The following is a 20,550-nucleotide window of genomic DNA, read 5'->3' on the forward strand; positions in this document are numbered from 1 at the left end:
AAAATCAGTATGGAAGATTAGAGAGGCAGGCAGTGGTCAACACTGTGGACATTCTTGTCTTCTTGGAGGTATTTAACACTCCATGATCAGGAACTAGTTTACTTTCAACCATAAGTTATTCCATTTATTTATTTATTTATTTTGGTTTTTTGAGACAGAGTTTCACTGTGTAACTTTGGTGCCTGCCTGAAACTCACTTGGTAGATCAGACAGACATTAAACTCACAGAGATCTACTAACATCTGCCTCCTGACTGCTTAGATTAAAGGCATGTGTTGCCACTGCCCGGCTCAAAGAGAAATTCCTCAGTTGAGGTTTCTCCCAGCCCTGAAGTATAGGCTTCAACACCTTCAAGATTAGCTGGGCCATCTGAACCGCATGACACATTATTTAATGAAAAAGAAACCGATTTCTATTTTATAATAGAGGGACCAAACTGTTCACACTCACAGAAAATGTGAGCAAGAATTTGCACAAAAGTCAATGGGGGAAAACATTCTCCTTCCATGAGATTTGTGGGCATGAGGGCTGAAGGGAACCCTAGGGTGGAACAGGCACACATACCCTGAGTCAAAGATCACTGTGGGCCTTCTGGGTAGGAGGAAGGTTCAGCTCTCTCTTTACAGGTTGTATCTTGAACCCAAACATGTGAGATTCCAGGGGGCCATACATTCTGTGGGCCCCCTGAGCTGGCTGAGACCTTGAGGGTAAAAGACTCCTAACGGTCTTCTCCACTTTTTATCCACAGAGCCAGTGACTACACCCTCCATTCAAGTCGGCAACACCACAGTCAAAGAACTGGACTCTGTCTCCCTGAACTGCTCCTCAAACGACACTGGGATCTCCATCCATTGGCTCTTCAATGGCCAGAGTCTGGAGCTCACAGATAGAATGAAGCTGTCCCTAGACAACAGTACCCTTACCATAGACCCTGTCAAGAGGGAGGATTCCGGGAAGTATCAATGTGAGGTCTCCAATCCAGTCAGTTCTGCGAGGAGTGAATCCATCCAGCTGGACATTTTTGGTGAGTGACCTCCCCTCTCTTCTTACCCCACAGTGTTGGGGGTGAGGAAATTTTCATCAGCAGTTTGGAAAAGGGGTAAAAGTCACCAGGAGATAAACAGTATCAATATTCAAATGCAGCCAGGCAGTAGAAGTGCATGCCTTTAATCCCAGCAATCTGCGGGAGAGGCTGGTGGATATCTGTGAGTTCGATGCCAACCTGGTCAGCAAAAGCTAGTTCTAGGAAAGACTCCAAAGTTACAGATAAGCTCTGTCTCAAAAAACAAGAAAAAAACGCTTCAAATACAGTCATGTTAGTGATGGATACATGTTAATCTCTTGATAAACACCACACAAGCTGAGCACGGTACTTCATGGCTTCAACCACAGCCAGCACACAAGAGGCGGAAACAGGTGCATGTCAATGAATACCAAACAACTGTGGACTTTGTAGTGAGGTCTAGGTTAGCCAGGGCTGCATATTGAGACCATTTCTCAAAAAAAAAATCAGTATGGAAGATTAGAGAGGCAGGCAGTGGTCAACACTGTGGACATTCTTGTCTTCTTGGAGGTATTTAATACTCCATGATCAGGAACTAGTTTACTTTCAACCATAAGTTATTCCATTTATTTATTTATTTATTTTGGTTTTTTGAGACAGAGTTTCACTGTGTAACTTTGGTGCCTGCCTGAAACTCACTTGGTAGATCAGACAGACATTAAACTCACAGAGATCTACCAACATCTGCCTCCTGACTGCTTAGATTAAAGGCATGTGTTGCCACTGCCCGGCTCAAAGAGAAATTCCTCAGTTGAGGTTTCTCCCAGCCCTGAAGTATAGGCTTCAACACCTTCAAGATTAGCTGGGCCATCTGAACCGCATGACACATTATTTAATGAAAAAAAAACCGATTTCTATTTTATAATAGAGGGACCAAACTGTTCACACTCACAGAAAATGTGAGCAAGAATTTGCACAAAAGTCAATGGGGGAAAACATTCTCCTTCCATGAGATTTGTGGGCATGAGGGCTGAAGGGAACCCAAGGGTGGAACAGGCACACATACCCTGAGTCAAAGATCACTGTGGGCCTTCTGGGTAGGAGGAAGGTTCAGCTCTCTCTTTAAAGGTTGTATCTTGAACCCAAACATGTGAGATTCCAGGGGGCCATACATTCTGTGGGCCCCCTGAGCTGGCTGAGACCTTGAGGGTAAAAGACTCCTAACGGTCTTCTCCACTTTTTATCCACAGAGCCAGTGACTACACCCTCCATCGAAGTCGGCAACACCACAGTCAAAGAACTGGACTCTGTCTCCCTGAACTGCTCCTCAAACGACACTGGGATCTCCATCCATTGGCTCTTCAATGGCCAGAGTCTGGAGCTCACAGATAGAATGAAGCTGTCCCTAGACAACAGTACCCTTACCATAGACCCTGTCAAGAGGGAGGATTCCGGGAAGTATCAATGTGAGGTCTCCAATCCAGTCAGTTCTGCGAGGAGTGAATCCATCCAGCTGGACATTTTTGGTGAGTGACCTCCCCTCTCTTCTTACCCCACAGTGTTGGGGGTGAGGAAATTTTCATCAGCAGTTGGAAAAGGGGTAAAAGTCACCAGGAGATAAACAGTATCAATATTCAAATGCAGCCAGGCAGTAGAAGTGCATGCCTTTAATCCCAGCAATCTGCGGGAGAGGCAGGTGGATATCTGTGAGTTCGATGCCAACCTGGTCAGCAAAAGCTAGTTCTAGGAAAGACTCCAAAGTTACAGATAAGCTCTGTCTCAAAAAACAAGAAAAAAATGCTTCAAATACAGTCATGTTAGTGATGGATACATGTTAATCTCTTGATAAACACCAAACAAGCTGAGCACGGTACTTCATGGCTTCAACCACAGCCAGCACACAAGAGGCGGAAACAGGTGCATGTCAATGAATACCAAACAACTGTGGACTTTGTAGTGAGGTCTAGGTTAGCCAGGGCTGCATATTGAGACCATTTCTCAAAAAAAAAATCAGTATGGAAGATTAGAGAGGCAGGCAGTGGTCAACACTGTGGACATTCTTGTCTTCTTGGAGGTATTTAATACTCCATGATCAGGAACTAGTTTACTTTCAACCATAAGTTATTCCATTTATTTATTTATTTATTTTGGTTTTTTGAGACAGAGTTTCACTGTGTAACTTTGGTGCCTGCCTGAAACTCACTTGGTAGATCAGACAGACATTAAACTCACAGAGATCTACCAACATCTGCCTCCTGACTGCTTAGATTAAAGGCATGTGTTGCCACTGCCCGGCTCAAAGAGAAATTCCTCAGTTGAGGTTTCTCCCAGCCCTGAAGTGTAGGCTTCAACACCTTCAAGATTAGCGGGGCCATCTGAACCGCATGACACATTATTTAATGAAAAAGAAACCGATTTCTATTTTATAATAGAGGGACCAAACTGTTCACACTCACAGAAAATGTGAGCAAGAATTTGCACAAAAGTCAATGGGAGAAACATTCTGCCTCCATGAGATTTGTGGGCATGAGGGCTGAAGGGAACCCTAGTGTGGGACATGCACACATACCCTGAGTCAAAGATCACCGTGGGCCTTCTGGGTAGGAGGAAGGTTCAGCTCTCTCTTTAAAGGTTGTATCTTGAACCCAAACATGTGAGATTCCAGAGGGCCATACATTCTGTGGGCCCCCTGAGCTGGCTGAGACCTTGAGGGTAAAAGACTCCTAACGGTCTTCTCCACTTTTTATCCACAGAGCCAGTGACTACACCCTCCATTCAAGTCGGCAACACCACAGTCAAAGAACTGGACTCTGTCTCCCTGAACTGCTCCTCAAACGACACTGGGATCTCCATCCATTGGCTCTTCAATGGCCAGAGTCTGGAGCTCACAGATAGAATGAAGCTGTCCCTAGACAACAGTACCCTTACCATAGACCCTGTCAAGAAGGAGGATTCCGGGAAGTATCAATGTGAGGTCTCCAATCCAGTCAGTTCTGAGAGGAGTGAATCCATCCAGCTGGACATTTTTGGTGAGTGACCTCCCCTCTCTTCTTACCCCACAGTGTTGGGGGTGAGGAAATTTTTATCAGCAGATTGCAAAAGGGGTAAAAGTCACCAGGAGATAAACAGTATCAATATTCAAATGCAGACAGGCAGTAGAAGTGCATGCCTTTAATCCCAGCAATCTGCGGGAGAGGCTGGTGGATATCTGTGAGTTCGATGCCAACCTGGTCAGCAAAAGCTAGTTCTAGGAAGACTCCAAAGTTACAGATAAGTTCTGTCTCAAAAAACAAGAAAAAAAGGCTTCAAATACAGTCATGTTAGTGATGGATACATGTTAATCTCTTGATAAACACCACACAAGCTGAGCACGGTACTTCATGGCTTCAACCACAGCCAGCACACAAGAGGCGGAAACAGGTGCATGTCAATGAATACCAAACAACTGTGGACTTTGTAGTGAGGTCTAGGTTAGCCAGGGCTGCATATTGAGACCATTTCTCAAAAAAAAAATCAGTATGGAAGATTAGAGAGGCAGGCAGTGGTCAACACTGTGGACATTCTTGTCTTCTTGGAGGTATTTAATACTCCATGATCAGGAACTAGTTTACTTTCAACCATAAGTTATTCCATTTATTTATTTATTTATTTATTTTGGGTTGTTGAGACAGAGTTTCACTGTGTAACTTTGGTGCCTGCCTGAAACTCACTTGGTAGATCAGACAGACATTAAACTCACAGAGATCTACCAACATCTGCCTCCTGACTGCTTAGATTAAAGGCATGTGTTGCCACTGCCCAGCTCAAAGAGAAATTCCTCAGTTGAGGTTTCTCCCAGCCCTGAAGTGTAGGCTTCAACACCTTCAAGATTAGCTGGGCCATCTGAACCGCATGACACATTATTTAATGAAAAAGAAACCGATTTCTATTTTATAATAGAGGGACCAAACTGTTCACACTCACAGAAAATGTGAGCAAGAATTTGCACAAAAGTCAATGGGGGAAAACATTCTCCTTCCATGAGATTTGTGGTCATGAGGGCTGAAGGGAACCCTAGTGTGGAACATGCACACATACCTTGAGTCAAAGATCACTGTGGGCCTTCTGGGTAGGAGGAAGGTTCAGCTCTCTCTTTACAGGTTGTATCTTGAACCCAAACATGTGAGATTCCAGGGGGCCATGACATTCTGTGGGCCCCCTGAGCTGGCTGAGACCTTGAGGGTAAAAGACTCCTAACGGTCTTCTCCACTTTTTATCCACAGAGCCAGTGACTACACCCTCCATTCAAGTCGGCAACACCACAGTCAAAGAACTGGACTCTGTCTCCCTGAACTGCTCCTCAAACGACACTGGGATCTCCATCCATTGGCTCTTCAATGGCCAGAGTCTGGAGCTCACAGATAGAATGAAGCTGTCCCTGGACAACAGTAACCTTACAATAGACCCTGTCAAGAGGGAGGATTCTGGGAATTATCAATGTGAGGTCTCCAATCCAGTCAGTTCTGAGAGGAGTGATTCCATCCAGCTGGACATTTTTGGTGAGTGACCTCCCCTCCCTTCTTACCCCACCGTGTTGGGGGTGAGGAAATTTTCATCAGCAGTTTGGAAAAGGGGTAAAAGTCACCAGGAGATAAACAGTATCAATATTCAAATGCAGCCAGGCAGTAGATGTGCATGCCTTTAATCCCAGCAATCTGCGGGAGAGGCAGGTGGATATCTGTGAGTTCGATGCCAACCTGGTCAGCATAAGCTAGTTCTAGGAAAGACTCCAAAGTTACAGATAAGCTCTGTCTCAAAAAACAAGGGAAAAAAAATGCTTCAAATACAGTCATGTTAGTGATGGATACATGTTAATCTCTTGATAAACACCACACAAGCTGAGCACAGTACTTCATGTCTTCAACCACAGCCAGCACACAAGAGGCGGAAACAGGTGCATGTCAATGAATACCAAATAAATGTGGACTTTGTAGTGAGGTCTAGGTTAGCCAGGGCGGCATATTCAGACCATTTCTCAAAAAAAATTCAGTATGGAAGATTAGAGAGGCAGGCAGTGGTCAACAATGTGGACATTCATGTCTTCTTTGAGGTATTTAATACTCCATGATCAGGAATTAAACTCACAGAGATCTACCAATATCTGCCTCCTGACTGCTTAGATTAAAGGCATGTGTTGCCACTGCCTGGCTCAAAAAGAAATTTCTCAGTTGAGGTTTCTCCCAGCCCTGAAGTGTAGGCTTCAGCACCTTCAAGATTAGCTGGGCCATCTGAACCGCATGACACTTTATTTAATGAAAAAGAAACAGATTTCTATTTTATAATAGAGGGTCCTAACTGTTCACACTCACAGAAAGTGTGAACAAGAATTTACACAAAAGTAAATGGGGGAAACATTCTTCTTCCATGAGATTTGTGGTCATGAGGGCTGAAGGGAACCCTAGTGTGGAACATGCACACATACCCTGAGTCGATGATCACTGTTGGCTTCTGAGTAGTAGGAAGGTTCAGCTCTCTCTTTACAGGTTGTATCTTGAACCCAAACTTGCGATCTTCTGGGGGCCATGTCATTCTGTGGGCCCTGTGAGCTGCCTGAGACCTTGAGGGTAAAAGACTCCCAACTGTCTTCTCCACTGTTTATCCACAGAGCCAGTGACTGCACCCTCCATCGAAGTCGGCAACACCACAGTCAAGGAACTGGACTCTGTCTCCCTGAACTGCTCCTCAAATGACACTGGGATCTCCATCCATTGGCTCTTCAATGGCCAGAGTCTGGAGCTCACAGATAGAATGAAGCTGTCCCTAGACAACAGTACCCTTACCATAGACCCTGTCAAGAGGGAGGATTCCGGGAAGTATCAATGTGAGGTCTCCAATCCAGTCAGTTCTGAGAGGAGTGATTCCATCCAGCTGGACATTTTTGGTGAGTGACCTCCCCTCCCTTCTTACCCCACAGTGTTGGGGGTGTGGCAAATTTTCATCAGCAGTTTGGAAAAGGGGTAAAAGTCACCAGGAGAAAAACAGTATCAATAATCAAATGGAGCCAGGCAGTAGATGTGCATGCCTTTAATCCCAGCAATCTGCGGGAGAGGCAGGTGGATATCTGTGAGTTCGATGCCAACCTGGTCAGCAAAAGCTAGTTCTAGGAAAGACTCCAAAGTTACAGATAAGCTCTGTCTCAAAAAACAAGGAAAAAAATGCTTCAAATACAGTCATGTTAGTGATGGATACATGTTAATCTCTTGATAAACACCACACAAGCTGAGCACGGTACTTCATGGCTTCAACCACAGCCAGCACACAAGAGGCGGAAACAGGTGCATGTCAATGAATACCAAACAACTGTGGACTTTGTAGTGAGGTCTAGGTTAGCCAGGGCTGCATATTGAGACCATTTCTCAAAAAAAAAATCAGTATGGAAGATTAGAGAGGCAGGCAGTGGTCAACACTGTGGACATTCTTGTCTTCTTGGAGGTATTTAATACTCCATGATCAGGAACTAGTTTACTTTCAACCATAAGTTATTCCATTTATTTATTTATTTATTTTGGTTTTTTGAGACAGAGTTTCACTGTGTAACTTTGGTGCCTGCCTGAAACTCACTTGGTAGATCAGACAGACATTAAACTCACAGAGATCTACCAACATCTGCCTCCTGACTGCTTAGATTAAAGGCATGTGTTGCCACTGCCCGGCTCAAAGAGAAATTCCTCAGTTGAGGTTTCTCCCAGCCCTGAAGTGTAGGCTTCAACACCTTCAAGATTAGCTGGGCCATCTGAACCGCATGACACATTATTTAATGAAAAAGAAACAGAATTCTATTTTATAATAGAGCAACCTAACTGTTCACACTAACAGAAAGGGTGAGCAAGAATTTGCACAAAAGTAAATGGGGGAAACTTTCTGCCTCCATGAGATTTGTGGGCATGAGGGCTGAAGACAATCCTAGTGTGGAACATGCACACATACCCTGAGTCGAAGATCACTGTGGGCCGTCTGGGTAGGAGGAAGGTTCAGCTCTCTCTTTACAGGTTGTATATTGAACCCAAGCATGAGATCTTCTAGGGGGCCATGTCATTCTGTGGGCCCTGTGAGCTGGCTGAGATCTTGAGGGTAAATGACTCCCAACGGTCTTCTCCACTGTTTATCCACAGAGCCAGTGACTACACCCTCCATCCAAGTCGGCAACACCACAGTCAAAGAACTGGACTCTGTCTCCCTGAACTGCTCCTCAAACGACACTGGGATCTCCATCCATTGGCTCTTCAATGGCCAGAGTCTGGAGCTCACAGATAGAATGAAGCTGTCCCTGAACAACAGCACCCTTAGCATAGACCCTGTGAGGAGGCAGGATTCCGGGGAGTATCAGTGTGAGGTCTCCAATCCAGTCAGTTCTAAGAGGAGTGACTCCATCCAGCTGGACATAATAGGTGAGTGACTTCCCTTCCCTTCTTACCCCACAGTGTTGGGGGTGGGGCAAATTTTCATCAGCAGTTTGCAAAATGGGTAAAAGTCCCCAGGAGTATAACAGTCCCAATATATAAATACAGGCGGGCAGTTGCGGCACATGCCTTTAATCCCAGCAATCCGGAAGTAGACACAGGTGAATATCTGCTAAATCGAGGCCAACCTGGTCTACAGAAGATAGTCCAGGACAGGCTCCAAGGTTACAGATAAACTCTGTCTCATAAAACCAATGAAAAAATGTCTCAAATACAGTCATGTTAGTGATGGATTCATGTTAATCTCTTGATAAACACCACACAAACTGAGGTCGGTGCTGTATGGCTTCAACCCCAGCCAGCACAACAGAGGTAGAGACAGGTGGATGCCAAATAGTTCCCAACCACCGTGGTCTTTGTAGTGAGGTCTAAGTTAGCCAGGGCTGCATAGTGAGACCATTTCTCAAAAAAAAGTAAATAAAACAAAAATCAGTTTGGAGGATTAGAGCAGCAGGCAGTGGTCAACACTGTGGACATTCACGTCTTCTTTCTGGTATTTAGTACTCCATAATCAGGAATAAATTTACCTTCAAACAGAAATTATTGTATTTATATATCTATTTGGATTTTCTGAAACAGGGTTTCACTGTGTAAATTTGGTGCCTGCCTGGAACTCACTCAGTAGTCCAGAATGGCATTAAACTCACAGAGATCTACCTACCTCTGCCTCCTGGTTGCTTGGATAAAAGGCATGTGTTCCTACTGTCTGGATAAATTAAAAATTCCGTTTTGGGATTTCTCCCAGCCCTGAAGTGTAGGCTTCAACACCTTTAAGTTTACCTGGGCCATCTGAACCGCATGACACATTATTTAATGAAATAGAAACAGAATTCTATTTCATAATGGAGTGTTACTGCCACCCTCGTCCAGCAAAGAATGACGCGACCACCGGAGCTCTTCTCACTGCAGTTTATTCCAGGACTTATATCACTTCTCTCTCTCTTCCCCTCTCTCCCAGACCTTAAGTAGGCATGGGCTGCCAACCCCGAACTGCCAGGTGGGCACTGCCCATAGGTTCATGCATATGCAGGCAGCTGATAATCTTTGCGTGTTCATAGCATAGGTCAGGCCTTAGCCATCTCAGGAGTTGATTATACATCTCCATCAGGTGTGATTCCATGCAGCTCACTACAGTTCCCTCTTTTGTTTTGTAAAGGCACAGGTAAGAGTAGAGATCTGATCTCTGTTAAAAATGAAACATGTACTAGTGTTTGTCCAGGTGTCATCCACTCAGAGAACACTAGACCTGTCCGGTGCCTTTTTACAGAGGTGGGAGCTAGACACCAACCCACATGCAATCAGACTTGCTTTTCTTGAGGCTAATGTATGCTAACCTCAAGTGCAGTGCACAAGCCTCGCATCCTGTGCTTGCTTAAATCTCTAGTCAAACTTGGGGAGACTATCCTGCTTCAATGACCGTGAAGGCCTGAATGATCATAACTGCACTGCGATGCTGTGAAACCCTTATGTGACAAATGCACCACAGGCCTACCAGGGAGGCAAGCACCATTAAGCTTGCCAGGGCTCTTATTCCCGCCCACTCCCTCAGATGATCCATGGAGTGATCCAGGAAGATAGTTCTTTTGCCATGCTGGTATCCATGCATGTGGAATCTGCAGTCACCATCGGCACTCGCAGCTTTTCCAGTTCTTGTTCGAATTCACCAGACCAATTACCTAAAAGATATCTAGACAATTCTTTAAACAGATTAGCTGCATGAGTAAATTTTTCATATTGAATGCTGGTCACACACACAGCCCCAGATGGATAGAAATGTCTGACAGACTAGGGTATAGACTTGCCTCTAATAACATACCCCAGCTGCCATACCCCCGTGGCACATTCTTTCTTGTCAGCTGAGTGCATGGAAGACACCTTCTCCCTCGTGCACCTCTTTGGCTTCCCTAGCAACCCAGCTGATCCTGCTTCTGCTCTAAAAGGGCCCCGCTTAAACCACGTTTTAGGGGATTTGGACGTTGTCAATCTCTCTGGCTACTTTCTGCTGAGCGAGGACAGTGCATTCTTTTTTTTTTTTTTTGATTATTTTTTATTGAGAAAAGGAAAAAAAAAGTATCCGCTTCTTCCCAGCCTCCCATTTCCCTCCCCCTCCTCCCACCCTTCTCCACCTCCCCCAAACTCCTCTCCCCCTCCCTCTCCAGTCCATAGAGCAGTCAGGTTTCCCTGCCCGGGTATTTACTACAATCTACTGCTATTTTCCAGTTGCCCTGGGACTCAGGTCCCAGAGCAGCTACTGCAGGGGAGAGGTGGAGACTTCCCCACCGAACTGAAAGGTGGAGGCGTGGTGGGGTTGAGCAGAGGGCCGGCCAGGTCCAGGCTGGTTGCCCCAGGCTAGGACAGAGGTCCAGGTCAACATATCTTACCACATTAGGGCTGCCCTTCTATGCCCCGAGACATCCATGCTGGGAGTGGCCTAGTGTTCTGTCTTGTCGGTCCTCAAGGCAGGTCCTGGTGTTTGCAGCTTCACAGACCCTCAGTGCTGCTTGGCTTTGGAGCCGCCTGGAGCTCCTTGGTCTTGGAGCCGCAGTTGCTCACACTCCACTGCAAACTCTGGAGGTCTCGATAATTCGAACCACATGAATATACCTTTCTTCCTTAGCATACTTTGTTCAGCAGCAAAATTCAGATCTCTACTAGGCTTGTCCCAGGATAACACATTAAGATTGCCAGAGATGGCAAACCAAGGTGCAATTGTGTCACATTTAGCCAAAAACCTCTCCAAAGCACTCCGTAACAGCTCGTTAAAAGCCAGAAAAAATCAAGCGCCCATTCTAAATACCTATTCTTCCTTTTATTTTCATTTTAAACCATCCACTTTGATCGTGGCTCTGACTTTAAACCATCCACTTTGATCGCGGCCCTATTACCCCCACTCTCCCTTCTTCTACCAGTGAGAGCGGAAAACCCGCTTTTTGTTGCGGATCCCCAATCTTTACCTTGAGGATTATTTGGTGCACCCCCTGACGGCAACAAGTTTTGGGCTCCACAGAGAGAGGTTTGGAGGTTCCCCGTACGAGGCCACCACTTGTCACATTCAGCCCTCATCCCTCAAGGATGACGCGACCACTGGAGCTCTTCTCACTGCAGTTTTATACAAGGACGTTATTCACTTTCTCTCTCTTTTTCCTCTCTCTCCTTCCTCACTCCTCTTTGTCTCCTTTCTCTCTCCCCAGGCAAACCTCTCCCAGCCCTTAAGTAGGCATGGGCTGCCAATTCCGGATTGGCAGGTGGGCATTGCCCATAGGCCCACGCATATGCAAGCAGCTGATAATCATTGCGTGATCAGGCATAGGTCAGGGCTTAGCCATCTCGGGAGTTGATTATACATCTCCATCAGGTGTAATTTCACACAGCTCGCAACAGTGGAGGAACCTGACTGTTCCCACTCACAGAAAATGTGAGCAGGAATTTGCACAAAAGTCAATGAGGAAAACATTCTGCCTCCATGAGATTTGTAGACATGGGGCTGAAGGGAATCCTAGTGTGGAACATGCACACATACCCTGAGTCGAAGATCACTGTGGGCAGTCTGGGTAGGAGGAAGGTTCAGCTCTCTCTTTACAGGTTGTATCTTGAACCCAAACATGCGATCTTCCAGGGGGCCATGTCATTCTGTGGGCCCTGTGAGCTGGCTGAGATCTTGAGGGTAAAAGACTCTCAACTGTCTTCTCCACTGTTTATCCACAGAGCCAGTGACTAAACCCTCCATCCAAGTCGGCAACACCACAGTCAAAGAACTGAACTCTGTGTCCTTGAACTGCTCCTCAAACGACACTGGGATCTCCATCCATTGGCTCTTCAATGGCCAGAGTCTGGAGCTCACAGAGAGAATGAAGCTGTCCCTGGACAACAGCACCCTCAGCATAGACCCAGTCAAGAGGGAAGATTCCGGGGAGTATCAGTGTGAGGTCTCCAATCCAGTCAGTTCTGAAAGGAGTGACTCCATTTACCTGAAAATAATAAGTGAGTGACCTCTGCCCCTTCTTAATCCACAGTGTTGGGGGTGGGGCAAATTCTTCATTAGGAGTTTGCAAAATGGGTAAAAGTCACCAGGAGAAAAACAGTATCAATATTCAAATGCAGCCAGGCAGTAGTGGTGCATGCCTTTAATCCCAGCAATCTGAGAGAGAGGCAGGTGGATATCTGTGAGTTCGATGCCAACCTGGTCTGCAAAAGCTAGTTCTAGGACAGACTCCAAAGTTACAGATAAGCTCTGTCTCAAAAAACAAGGAAAAAATGCTTCAAATACAGTCATGTTAGTGATGGATTCATGTTAATCTCTTGATAAACACCACACAAGCTGAGCACGGTACTTCATGGCTTCAACCACAGCCAGCACAAAGGAGGCGGGGACAGGTGGATGTCAATGAATAGCAAACAACTGTGGACTTTGTAGTGAGGTCTAGGTTAGCCAGGGCTGCATTGTGAGACCATTTCTCAAAAAAAAAAAAAAATCAGTATGGAAGATTAGAGCGGCAGGCAGTGGTCAACACTGTGGATATTCATGTCTGCTTTGTGGTATTTAGTACTCCATGATCAGGAATAAGTTTACCTGCAAACAGAAATTATTTTATTTATTTATTTATCAATCTATATGGGTTTTTTGAGACAGGGTTTCACTGTGTAACTTTGGTGCCTGCCTGGAACTCACTCGGTAGATCAGACAGACATTAAACTCGCAGAGATCTACCAACATCTGCCTCATGACTGCTTAGATTAAAGGCATGTGTTACAACTGCCCGGCTCAAAGAGAAATTCCTCAGTTGTCGTTTCTCCTAGCCCTGAAGTGTAGGCTTCAACACCTTCAAGAATAGCTGGGCCATCTGAACCGCATGACACATTATTTAATGAAAAAGAAACAGAATTCTATTTTATAATAGGGGGTCCTAACTGTTCACACTCACAGAAAATGTGAGCAAGAATTTGCACAAAAGTCAATGGGGGAAACATTCTGCCTCCATGAGATTTGTGGGCATGAGGGCTGAAGGGAATCCTAGTGTGGAACATGCACACATACCTTGAGTCGAAGATCACTGTGGGCCGTCTGGGTAGGAGGAAGGTTCAGCTCTCTCTTTACAGGTTGTATCTTGAACCCAAACATGCGATCTTCCAGGAGGCCATGTCATTCTGTGGGCCCCGTGAGCTGGCTGAGATCTTGAGGGTAAAAGACTCTCAACTGTCTTCTCCACTGTTTATCCACAGAGCCAGTGACTAAACCCTCCATCCAAGTCGGCAACACCACAGTCAAAGAACTGGACTCTGTGTCCCTGAACTGCTCCTCAAACGACACTGGGATCTCCATCCATTGGCTCTTCAATGGCCAGAGTCTGGAGCTCACAGACAGAATGAAGCTGTCCCTGGACAACAGCACCCTCAGCATAGACCCAGTCAAGAGGGAGGATTCCGGGGAGTATCAGTGTGAGGTCTCCAATCCAGTCAGTTCTGAAAGGAGTGACTCCATCCAGCTGGACATAATAGGTGAGTGACCTCCCTTCCCTTCTTGTCCTACAGTGTTGGGGGTGAGGCAAATTTTCATCAGCAGTTTGCAAAATGGGTAAAAGTCGCCAGGAGAAAAACAGTCCCAATATACAAATACAGGTGAGCAGTAGTGGTGCATGCCTTTAATCCCAGCAATCCGGAAGTAGACACAGGTGGATAGCTGCTAGTTTGAAGCCAACCTGGTCTACAGGAGATAGTCCAGGACAGGCTCCAAGGTTACAGATAAACTCTGTCTCATAAAACCAAAGAAAAAATATCTCAAATACAGTCATGTTAGTGATGGATTCATGTTAATCTCTTCATAAACACCACACAAACTGAGGTCGGTGCTGTATGGCTTCAACCCCAGCCAGCACAACAGACGTAGAGACAGGTGGATGCCAAATAGTTCCCAACCACCGTGCTCTTTGTAGTGAGGTCTAAGTTAGCCAGGGCTGCATAGTGAGACCATTTCTCAAAAAAGTAAATAAAACAAAAATCAGTGTGGAGGATTAGAGCGGCAGGTAGTGGTCAACACTGTGGCCATTCACGTCTTCTTTCTTGTATTTGGTACTCCATGATCAGGAATAAGTTTACCTTCAAACAGAAATTATTTTATTTATTTATTTATTTGGATTTTTTGAGACAGGGTTTCACTGTGTAACTTTGGTGCCTGCCTGGAACTCACTCAGTAGACCAGACTATCATTAAACCCACAGAGATCTACCTCCCTCTGCCTCCTGAGTGCTTGGATTAAAGGCATGTGTTACCACTGCCTGGCTCAAATAAAAATTCCATTTTTGGTTATCTCCCAGCCCTGAAGTGTAGGCTTCAACATTTTTATTATTTGCTGTACCATCTGAACCCCATGACACATTATTTAATGAAAAAGGAACAGAAGACTGTTTTATAATGGAGGGACCTGACTGTTCACACTCACAGAAAGTGTGAGCAAGAATTTGCACAAAAATCAATGGGGAAAACATTCTCCCTCCATGAGATTTCTAGACATGTGGATGAAGGGTCTCTTAGTGTGGATCCTGCACACATACCCTGAGTCAATGGTCAATGTGGGAGTCTGGGTAGGCAGAAGATCCAGCTTTCTCTTTACAGATTGTATCTTGAATCCAAACATGTGGTCCATGTCATTCTGTGGGTCTTATGAGCTGGCTGAGATCTCTGAGGATGAAGGATTCTCAACTGTCCCCTCCACTATTTATCCACAGAGCCAGTGACTACACCCTTCATCCAAATCAGAAACACCACAGTCAAAGAACTAGATTCTGTGTCCCTGAACTGCTCCTCAAATGACACTGGGATCTCCATCCATTGGCTCTTCAATGGCCAGAGTCTGGAGCTCACAGATAGGATGAAGCTGTCCCTGAACAACAGCATCCTCAGCATAGACCCTGTCAAGAGGGAGGATTCCGGGAAGTATCAGTGTGAGGTCTCCAATCCAGTCAGTTCTGAGAGGAGTGATTCCATCCAGCTGACCGTAATAGGTGAGTGACCTCCCCTCCCTTCTTTTTCTATAATGTTGGGAGTGGGGCAAATTCTTTATCAGCAGTGTCCAAAATGTGTAAAAGTCATGAGGAGAAAAACATGATTAAAGATACAAATACAGTCAGTTTAGTGACGGATGCATGTGAATCTCATGATAAACATCACACAAGCTGAGAAACGTGCTGCACAACTTGAACCCCAGCCAGTACACAGAGACAGAGACAGGAGGATGTCTATGATCCCCACTGCCCTCTTCATTGTAGTGAGCTCCAGATTAGTCAGGGCTGCACAATGAGGTACTGTTGAGAGAGAGCGAGAGAGAGAGAGAGAGAGAGAGAGAGAGAGAGAGAGAGAGAGAGAGAGAGAGAGAGAGAGAGAGAGAAGAGAGCGAGCTGGAAGCTGGAGGAATATGAGCACAAGGTCAGCACATGTTACACTTTGAGATTCTGTTAAAAATATAACAATATGGTCAATACATCAACAGGAATGCAAAGTGATTAAGAGTTTAGGGTCTGAGTCAAGCACACAGTGAACCCTCAGAAAGTAGTAAAATATTCATTTTACTCTATAACCCTTCCATACATTAGAATCTTCTTTAGATTATTTCTTACTCCTAATGTGAATACTTCAGACACTGGTTATATTGTGTTAAGTAAGGGAAAAGAACAGGAGGAAACAATACATTTTTCACTGTAGACATATTGCATGTAAGTAGCTTACTTCCAAGGTTTGTCTGTTCCATAAATGTAAAATCCACAGATAGCAAGGACCTGTATTGATTCGTGCAACAGTTGCATATTTATTCATTTTGTGTGCGTGACCCACGCCCATGTGTGGAGGTCAGATGGTGATTTTTGGGAGCCAACTCCCCAGGGACTGAGAAGTGAATTAAGGTGGGTGAACCTGTCCTTTATCCGCTAAGGCATTTCACTGGCCCAAATTTGTTTGTATATTTACTTATCTGTGACATTTGGGAGTAGATACTCGGGCAGGGGGGAGTATGGCAGGCTCTCCCACCAGATGGCCCATCTTGTTGGCCCATATACTCAGTTTCTGATCCTCATGCTGAGATTTACACCATGAACTCCTTGCACAAGACTGTTTTTCCATTAACTTTTTTTGGTGGTGTATAATATATGTGTGTGTGTGTATACATATGTGTGCCTGTATATATATACATATATATGGGTATACATGTGTGTATATATATGTACACACACATATATATGGATTGGAGATTTGACTCAACAGTTAAGAGCACTAGCTGCTCTTTCAAAAGGAGGGTTCAATTCCCAGCACCCACATGGCAGCTTATTACTGTCTGTAACTGAGTTCCAAGAAATTCAATACTGTCTAGTGTCCTCCTCAGGTACCAAGCGTGCATGTGGTACAGAGAAATACAAGACAAAATACCCATACATAGAAATTATCTTTAATTTTTAGATATGCCACTGTAGAATTCTGAAATGTTCAGCTCAGTGGCAGAAGATATATTCATACTGCTGTGTAAACACCATGGTTGTCCGTTTCCAAAATTTTTCGTAATCTATCCCACTCCTACAATCCTGGATGCAGCTATTGAGTTGAATGCAATTCTCTACTCTTTTGAGGAGTCGCAGTGCTGTGTCTCATGGTTACATTTTACCCTTCCATTGAGCAATGCCCCATAACACTAATTTTTTTTTATATATTCCAAAGCTCTTGCTTCCTGTCTGTGATTTTAATGGTGTGCATCCTAAGAGATGTGGGTGGTGCTTTATGGAGACATTGATTCCCCTTAGGTCAGGGACTGAGAAGTGAAGTGGGGCCACAGGTGACCGCTTATTCATGGCTGCCACAGCTGAGACACAGCGAGGGTGGAGAGACACTTGCTAAGAGACCCTCACTTCAGCTCACACCTCACCTTCCCACAGAAAACACATTCCCCAAGAGGGTGAACAGAAATCATCTCATGCTAAGAATTCCCCGGGCACACCACTGGAAAACATTTTTACTTCATTCCATCTTGTCTTTTCTTTCCCTGACAGCTGACCCAACACAAGGGAGTCCTGGCCTCTCGGGGGGTGCAATTGCCGGCATCGTCGTTGGATCTGTCGCTGGGGTGACTCTGATAGCAGCCCTGGCATATTTCCTTTGTTTCTAGGAGAAATACGGTAAGACAGTCTTTCCTCTTTTGTGTTCTCCAACTCTTAGTGTAATGTTTGGGAGTGGGCAAGGACTTCTCTCCCTCTGCCTCTGAGCTGGCTCTCTTTGCCCCTCTGCTAACTCTCTGCTTCTCAGCACTGGCCCTACAGGTTCAGCCTCCCTGTCTTCATGCTCGCTGTCCTCCTCTCTCTTGGAGTCCATTTCCAAATAGATAGATAACAGATTGAAGTATACCTTTATTCTTCAGTCAGGAAGCCAAGGTCCAAGAAGAAAGGAGAGTGAGGGAATCCAAGGAGCAGCAGGAAGATGCAGGTGGCATGTCCCTCTGACTGCAGCAGCAGTGGGGGAAGGGGAGTTGGAAGGAGGAGGGACCCTAAGATCAAGCAACAGAAGAAATAAAGTCCTCTTGGTCAAGAAAATGAGTAGAAAAAAGCCAGGTGGTGGTGGAGCATGCCGTTAATCCCAGTACTCTAGAGGTAGAGGCAGGCAGATCTCTGTGAGTCCAAGACCACCCTTTCTACACAGCGAGTTCCTAGTCGGCGAGGGATACACAGAGAAATTCTGTCTCAACCCTTCTCCTCCACCCCCCCCTAAAAAAACAGGAATATAAAGGGAAAGAAAGAAAGGAAGGAAGGAAGGAAAGAAGGAAGGAAGGAAGGAAGGAAGGAAGGAAGGAAGGAAGGAAGGAAGGAAGGAGAAGGAGAAGGAAGGAGAGAAAGAAAGAAAGAAGGAAAGGAAGGAAGAAAGAAAGAAAGTAGGAAAAAACATATCCACACTTGGAAATCAAAACAGGGCAGGTATTAAATAGGACAGGTGCAAACCATCAAAGATAAGAGAGCTACACACCAGGATACAGCTCAGCAGTAAAGCATCAGCTCTGGGTGTGGTCTCAGCACCAGGGGACAAAGTAGAGCAGATTTGAGGTCCAGCAAAGACAAAGGACACCACTAGCAGAGTTCACACCTAGATTAAGGAACGAGGCCTCAGGAGGAAACGCAGTGCCAAGAATGGGGTGATGGAACTTCAGTGACAGCAAGGAGCCCAGGAATGAGCTGCCCACAGCGTCCTCACCAACTCCAAGAGCAAAGATCCCCTGTGTGGGAAGAGTAGTTACAGTATCTGATATTTATTTAGGAGAACTGACCAGCGCGATCTCACAGAGCACAAACCCTCAGCCTCCAACCACAGTAAGTAAAGCCACTCACAGAATGAGAACTGGCTTTCTGCCACATGTCCTGCTCTGACAGGGGATCCTGGGCTCAGAGACCACACCTTCCTTTCTGCATGTTTGCAGAAGGGATCTGCACTTCCCTGCACTGAGGATCCCATAAATCATAGCCTTCCTAACTACAGAGGAGTTGCCTGAGAGAGCCCTGAGAAGCTCATTCCACCAGACTAGGAAGGACTAAAGAAGTCACATTTCCAGGGGTATCCTGATGCCTTCCTTCCTGCCTCGATTATAGACGTAGACATCTCCTTTGGGGAGACTTTTTTGGTCTTATGGAATATCTGGGTGCTGTGGCCTCTATGTTTCCCTTGCCACTGGCGCATGCTGCTGAGAATCACCTCTGGGCATCCTGTGAACTGGGCAAACAAAAGGCTCCATCCTGCTCCTCCTCTGATACTAACACAGTGGGTCTGAGCAGCCTCTGAGGGAAGCTAATTCCTGAACTGACCATGGCCACCTCCCCCTGCAACCCCTGCCACCTGGCAAAAGTCAGGGAACCTTCAGTCAGCTTTGCACTTCTGTGCACTGACAACTCTCTCTTGCTCCCCTAGATCCGGGCCCCTCTGACGACTCTCCTAACAAGGTAAGCACTGCCACTTTCACTGGCTGTGTGCTCATGGAAATGTCTCTGAAGAATGTGCGCTGTCTGTATTGTTTCGGTTTGTGTGCTTCTTTGTTGAGAGAGGGTCTCACTGAACAGCCCTTGAACTATGTAACCCAGGCTGGCCTTGGGCTCGTGACCATCCTCCTGCCTTAGCCTCTCCTGTGCTGGGATGACAAATGTGTGCCACAACACCAGGCTGAGAATGAGGTATTCTTGGAGACATAACTGTGAAATTCAGCTTGGGTGTGCATTCCTTAGGGCTGCAGCAAAGAAAGATTGGTTAATGAGCCCCATGAGTCTAATAGAGGAGTGTGTGTTTGGAAAAATCCCCTCCCTGTGCTTAATTCCTGACCATGATTCCTTGTATTCTGTGACTCTTGACAAGGAGCTTAAATGGTTTGATCCTCAGTCTTGTCACCTGTGAAACGGGCATTCTGCCCACCTCAGAAAAGAGACTCAAGGGAATAAATGAGTTGACGCATGCACAGCACTGTGCACACAGAGACAACAGCACATCTTTCTCTTCCAATCTGAACCTGCTCTGACCATAAAAAGGATGGATTCCATTCTAATGGGTCTGAGACCCTGTTTCCACCTTATATAACAATTTTACCAAAATTTTATCATTTCAGCCTTTCAACCAAGTACAGGCATAGACTGAAGAGTGCTTTAAATCATAAGGACACTTTCACAGTGTGAACTCTCACAGGTTGACCACACTCATAAGCAGCAGGCAAGCTAAGTTACTTCACAACTACCCCCACCCCACAAACACACTTTGCAGTCACTTCCCAACAAATAGCAGTGGCGGTCAGGATGGTCCATACCCTCGCTCTCTGTTCTGTGGCCCATCTGGATGTCTCTGTTGATTCCGCCTCTGTCCCCATGGCTGTCTCACCCTGTTCTTCAGCCTGTCTCCTCTAGTGACCACACATCAGACTGTCAGACAGTGAGTGACAGGTGTCCTCTCCCATGGCTCACCCGGCACAGAGGCCACAGCACAGTGGGGCTGGATCACCAGCAAGGTGAGGCTCTGCCCTGCGGGACTGATGTCACTGACCAACACTCATAC

General features: G+C 45.8%; 2 protein-coding genes across 12 annotated transcripts in view; both read left to right on the plus strand.

Moving 5' to 3' along the window:
• LOC142858703 (cell adhesion molecule CEACAM1-like) overlaps positions 1–20,550 on the plus strand; it is a 238,812-nt gene that overhangs the window by 105,461 nt on the left and 112,801 nt on the right. For 2 of the 11 annotated variants that reach the window (XM_075988329.1, XM_075988338.1), the window contains exons 9-13: positions 8,155–8,430; positions 12,208–12,483; positions 13,723–13,998; positions 15,225–15,500; positions 17,529–17,654. The exons of 1 other annotated variant lie outside the window; for it this stretch is intronic. In XM_075988329.1, the coding sequence (XP_075844444.1) occupies positions 8,155–8,430; positions 12,208–12,483; positions 13,723–13,998; positions 15,225–15,500; positions 17,529–17,644 (1,220 nt within the window). In that variant the 3' untranslated portion in view covers positions 17,645–17,654. Of the gene's footprint in view, positions 1–8,154; positions 8,431–12,207; positions 12,484–13,722; positions 13,999–15,224; positions 15,501–17,528; positions 17,655–19,425; positions 19,458–20,402 lie in introns of all 11 variants that reach the window. 8 more of the 11 variants (XM_075988312.1, XM_075988321.1, XM_075988346.1 and 5 more) reach the window with 7 other exon arrangements.
• On the plus strand, positions 892–6,931 carry LOC142837226 (cell adhesion molecule CEACAM1-like). Its single transcript, XM_075952226.1, has 5 exons — positions 892–1,024; positions 2,254–2,529; positions 3,757–4,032; positions 5,266–5,541; positions 6,648–6,931. Exons 1-5 carry the CDS (start codon positions 892–894, stop codon positions 6,929–6,931), a joined length of 1,245 nt encoding a protein of 414 aa, XP_075808341.1.

This window comes from Microtus pennsylvanicus, chromosome 1 (genome assembly GCF_037038515.1).
Source record: "Microtus pennsylvanicus isolate mMicPen1 chromosome 1, mMicPen1.hap1, whole genome shotgun sequence".
NCBI lineage: Eukaryota > Metazoa > Chordata > Mammalia > Rodentia > Cricetidae > Microtus > Microtus pennsylvanicus.